General features: G+C 40.6%; 1 protein-coding gene across 1 annotated transcript in view; it reads right to left on the bottom strand.

The window, feature by feature from the left end:
* Positions 1 to 6,000, bottom strand: part of COL19A1 (collagen type XIX alpha 1 chain) — a 946,027-nt gene that overhangs the window by 383,343 nt on the left and 556,684 nt on the right. Inside the window, exon 18 of the mRNA XM_030199003.1 lies at positions 735 to 788. Coding sequence (XP_030054863.1) covers positions 735 to 788 — 54 coding nt within the window. The remainder of the gene's footprint in view (positions 1 to 734; positions 789 to 6,000) is intronic.

Genomic DNA, 6,000 nt, shown 5'->3' with positions numbered 1-6,000 from the left:
TCAGTGGCAATTAGTGCTCATTATTGCTTAAGTGCTATTTTCAGTGCTCAGCTTGTTAAGTTACGCACATTGCAATAGAATCCACGCTAATTTTGGCGTGGATCTCTAGGCACGGTATATAGAATCTGGGGGATACTGTACATGGGGCTGATGTACATGCAGATTTTATTAGATATGTATGTACATGTGGAATATACATAGATAAATTTATATCTTCTTTGGGGCAGATACAACTTTGTGCAACAATATTTGTGCACTACAAAGGCTGATTCTAGGTGACTATTTTATAAAGGTATGTAGGCACCTATGTTGCCTTTATAAAATTGATTTTTTTGGACTTTTCTCATAGGTACCCATTTATTACACATATTTGCTGAGAACACTTGTACATTTGCTCTCTGTGAATATATGCATGATTTTACATGTAGAAGTTAATCAATAACATTTTGAATATGGCACCATGCAGCTGACAGAAGTACCAAACATCTATTCTCTTGTTATTACAAGTCTATCCAACCAGTTCACACACTGCAAAATAATCTCTTCAAGGTGTTTTTCTGTGTAGTTTTTATTGGCCTTCTCAACAATTCTATCTCTTTAGCCTATAAAAGAATAGGAATATGAACCATGTGTCACTACACATGGCAGAAGGGGCAGTTGAAGCAGTTATATCTGACCAAGACATGAACAAGGTATGTAGCAACGGGTAAGACAATGGAAATGCCTCTACTTACAGGTGGTCCTGGAGATCCTGGCTTGCCGGGGGGTCCCACTTTACCTCGTCTGCCCTTGAAACAAGAAGAAACCAATACTTCATAAGCATCATCATTTTAGATTGATTTGAAATAAAGCAATCCTTCTGCCTCAAAAATTGATGGCTGTGTTTAACAAGTAAAAAATAAATCAAAATCCTTCTAAGCCATTAATGTTATGTACCAATGATTGCCACAACAATCAGCTCTCATAGCTTCGAGACAGTTCTCAGTAACTGTAGTAAGCAACATATTTGCAACAAAGCCATTTTTATTGGCAAATTTCTTCTATTTTGCATAACTGAAGGTAAATTGATAGGACATTAACATGAAGAAGCTTGATCATTTTCATAGTTAACTTAGAAACAGTTTTTTCCATTGTATAATAGGACAATGATATTCATTTCCTGCACTTGAGGGATGAAAATGTTTTGGATTTTCTGAATATCCATAATGAATGTGCATTAGATAGCTTTGCATAAAATGGTGGTAGTATGCATGCAAATCTATGCCATGCATATTTATTCAAATGAACTGAAAGTCTGATTCTCAATGATTACATCTGAATACCACTGGTCTAGAATACGGTCATCATCTTACCCATGAAAACATGTAGATTGCATTTAGCATATGTCCAGGAGCCCTATATTCCAGGAGATTGTCACGTCTTCAGCAAGGCACATTGGGCTCAGGGATATTATGGTAGGCAACCTTTGAAGTATTGGGTGTTTTCTGGGAAAGCAAATTCTTGAATGATTTTTAATCACATGCCCCCAGATTCTGTATAGGTCGCACACATTTGGGCACAGATCCTAGATCTGCATGTAAACTAATCAGTTAGGCATTAACAATGAATAATTCATGATAACAAAAACTTTATTGTCAGTAATTAGGAGTTATGGACTGGATTCTTTCTATATACTTTAGAAGGAATGGATCTGTGGAATCTTAGTGGACATTGGGTGGCAATGCTGACAATTGGGAAGCAAAACCAGTGCTGGGCATACTTTTACGGTCTATGCCCTGATCGTAATTGAATAGATATGGATGGGCTGGAGTGTAAATTTAAGGGGCTTCAATGTTAGCTTCAGAACATTTAGTACAAGAAGAGTGCTGGGCAGACTTCTACGGTCTGTGCCCTGAAAATGGCAAGGACAAATCAAACTCTGGTATACATATAAAGTATCACATACCATGTAAAATAAGTATATCTTGTTGGGCAGACTGGATGGACCGTTCAGGTCTTTATCTGCTGTCATTTACTATGTTACATTTCATTTACTATATGCTATAGAATAAGGCTAAATTTCCACATGATTTATAGAATACGCCAGACGCCCGTCCGAATAACTAAATTTAGTTGCGGGTGGTTACGCCAGGTAAAACTTGGTGTAAATGCCAATGCCTAAATTATAAGTGGACCAGGTGTATTCCATAACAACGTGCATAGATTTTAGAAACGCTCACATCCCGCCCATGGACATACCCCCTTTTCAACTATGCAACTTAGAGCCAGATGCACTTACTCCACGGAAAGAGCCCTTCCCTTACCGATCCCTTAGCGAATCAGTAAAAAATGGGCATGCATGAAGGAAATCGCATGAAAATGAGCTGCTCGCTGTTAGCTCATTTGTACACGATTTCCTTCCTAAGGAGGGAAAGCCAGCTGGCCAGCTGAGCATGTGCAGAGCAGCCAAGCGTTATGCTGGCTGCTCTGTGCATGCCAAAGACGGCTTCAAACACGTCCTTCACTCAAAAAAAAGGACGTCCCTGACGAATACTTGGATGTTTTTTTTCTTCAGATTTTGTGATGGGCGTCCTTCTCTTGGACGTGTTTTTCTTACGTGCCCGAAATGACCACGGTGGAGAGAATCGGGGATCGGGACATGCGAGGATGTCCATATCAAAACTGTTCGGACGTCCCTTTCGATTATGCCTCTCCAGGTCTCTCTCAGCCAATCACAGCGCATTTAGCTGTTGAGCTCAATGCGCTGTGATTGGCTGAGAGAGACCTGGAGGGGCATAAATGAAAGGGACGTCCAAATAATTTTGATTTGGACATCCTCGCACGTCCCGATCCCCGATTCTATCCAGCGGTGGTCATTTCGGGCACATAAGAAAAACAGGTCCAGAGAAGGACGCCCATCACAAAATCTGAAGGGAAAAACGTCCAAGTGCTCGTCAGGGACGTCCTTTTTTTTGAGTGAAGGACGTCCAAGTGTTAGGCACTTGAAAGGACGTCCCTGACGAGCACTTGGACGTTTTTTCTTCCAATTTTTGCGATGGGAGTCCTCCTCTGCATGAGTCCCGCTCACAGCAGCCCCAACGAGAGGTGCAGATCTCCTGTTAGTTTTTCTACGGTGCATGGGGTCGGAAAATGGCTGTGCATCTGCCTTGTATGCGCATTATAATACTAATTAGCTCATTATAATAACCTGTAGATCATTTGCATTCCATTTTCGTTAGCTGCTACCGTGACAGGAAAATGGCTCGGAGAACCCTTTTCTGCATGTCTTGTTTTACTACTTGCTCGCTAGACTGGCTAGAACTGGTTTAAAAACCACGTTGCTGACTCGTTAAGTTTAGTGCATCTGGCCCCTAGAATTTACATGCATCAATACATGAATTTAGAATATGCTTAGACATTTATGTGCATAAATTCTAATGAATGCCAATTAGTGTCAATAATTGCTTGTTAAGTGGCAATTATTGGTGCTGATTGTCTTGTTAAGTAATTAACTTGTGCGCAAATCCAGAATACGACTGGATTTGTGTACAATTCCAGTACCGCTTTATAGCAGTTGAGTATCCCTGGTGTAGAGCAGGCTTGTCCAAGTTAAGTCCTCAAAGGCTGAAAAAACAGGTCAGGTTTTTAGGATATCCCTAATGAATATGCAAGAGAAAGATTTGCATGCCACCCCCATCCATTGTATCCAGATCTCTTTCATGCATATTCATTAGGGATATCCTGAAAACCTGGTCTGCTGGCAGCCCTTGAGGTCTGAACTTGGACAAGCCTGGTGTAGAGCCTCATTGCTGGTATATGTACTGAGGACTCTGACTGGTATTATAAAATATGTTTATTAATATTTTTGTATTAATTTGCAAGGCCATGATATTGATGGCAAGTGCTGTAGATTTGCACTAAATGTAATAATTATGCAAATTTAATTCAGAAAACCATTTTATTAAGTTAGCTTTCATATACAATTTGTAATAATTTACAAGCTGAGAGAAGTGAGGAAAGCTGAAAACATCTAGTTTAAAACATTAAAACAAAGAAAGATTAAATATCAATGCAGGAGCCCTGGACAATTACAGTAGAAGATAGCACAATTTTGCAACTAATAATTTAAGAAAGAACTGAGAGATAAGGTAGGGAATGAGACAAAATGGACATTAATAATTTGTACTGAATTTTCTATCTACCAATAAATAGTTTGGGAAAATACTGACTGTAGAATTGATCTTTGTTAAGCTTATATTAGTAAATTACAATAAATAATTTGGGCTGAGGGTGTTATAAATGCAACATCCAGATAATTACACTGATAGGGACTGTCCGCTAATATTTAGCGGAAGTGAATATTGTTACAGACTGTCTTGGTACTATCATAATAGTCCTAGAACAGCCTGTGAGTGGAATTTACAGTTGGTGTCAAGAGTTAACTCCTTGATTCTATAAATGTTACCAAAAACTGTGCGCACAAATTTAGAAGCATTCCCAATTTGCATGCACAATTTAATAGAATAATGAGCCAATTAGTGTGAATAATTGGCCTTTTAACAAGCAATTATTGGCACTAATTAGATTTAATTGGGTCTTACCCATGTAAAGTTAGGTGCGGGATCCATGCTTGAAATTTATGTGTGGCTTGAAAAAGGGGGCACAGAAATGGGAGGGTCATGGATCAGGGGCATGGTTTTGAGTTACACACGTAATTGTAGAATAATGGTGCTCCATGAGTAAATTTAGGTGCAGGCATCTGCACCACATTTTCACTGGTGCAAATGGCAATGCCTAAATTTACTCGCTGCAAGTCTATCGCCTGGGTAGCACATGAGACCTTACTGCTAAGTCAATGGGTAGCGGTAAGGTCTCAGGCCGAAAATGGATGTGCATTGGTTTTTATTTTGCTTCACGTCTATTTCAGGCCCTTTAAAAAGAGCCCTTTTTCCAGGACACGATAAGAACTGGCTCGGTGCACACCCAAAAGATGCACTCGCAATGCCGCAGGCCACTTTTTGCCGCAGCTTAGTAAAAGGGCCTCTAAGGCATGTCCACTTATGCCTGCCATTGAATTGACATAAGTGGCTGTACCTAAATTTTGGTGCACCAATGCCACCTTATACCTGTATTCTTTAATGGCTTAGGTACGCCTAAGCGCTGTTATAGAACTGGTGCTAAGTGTAACTTTTTAATGGTGCCTACTTTATGGCACCAATTTATAGAATTGCCACCATACTGAACCATAGGTACAAGTTTACTACTAAACGATGGCATTTCTATGAACTATCTTTTGGAAAAGTAGTTTTGCACATTAACATAATGACAGCAGATAAAGAATTGTACGGTCCATCTAGTTTGCCTAGTAAGGGCTAGAGTTATACCTGCCAGTTCGTGAAGGTTACACCTTGTTTGAAACTTGCAGACTCACTTACCCATTGCTTTTCTTGTATGAGAGGAGTTTACCCTTTTTTTTATTACATTTGTACCCCACCCTTTCCCACTCATGGCAGGCTCAATGCGGCTTACATATTATATACAGGTACTTATTTGTACCTGGGGCAACGGAGGGTTAAGTGACTTGTCCAGAGTCCAGAGCCTGTGCCTGCAGTGGGAATTGAACCCAGTTCCGCAGGACCAAAGTCCACCACTCTAACCACTAGGCCACTCCTCCACCTTTCTTTGAACCTTTTCTAATTTCACTATATCTTTTTTTGAGATTCGGAAACCAGAATTGCACATGGCTCTCCAAGGTGAGATCACACCATACAGGGTTGGTGCAACCCCAGCATCCAGGGTCTCTTTCTCTCTTCTTGCCCCCCTCCCCTTCCTGCCACACCCCTCCCTTTTCACTGTATCTCCTTTCTCATCTCTGCTGCTGGTGGTCAAAGCTTCCTATGCATTGCAGCAAGGGTAGTGGGAGCAATGTATGCAGGCTGCTTCGGCAGCCCAGGAGGCCTTCACTCAGCCACGTCCTGCCCTCAAGGAAAGAGGAAGTTGCTTCAAAGAGGGCAGGACATG

Source organism: Microcaecilia unicolor, chromosome 3 (assembly GCF_901765095.1).
Source record: "Microcaecilia unicolor chromosome 3, aMicUni1.1, whole genome shotgun sequence".
Lineage (NCBI taxonomy): Eukaryota > Metazoa > Chordata > Amphibia > Gymnophiona > Siphonopidae > Microcaecilia > Microcaecilia unicolor.
The sequence above is the reverse complement of the archived record's forward strand: the minus strand, read 5'-3'. Positions and strand labels throughout refer to the sequence as shown.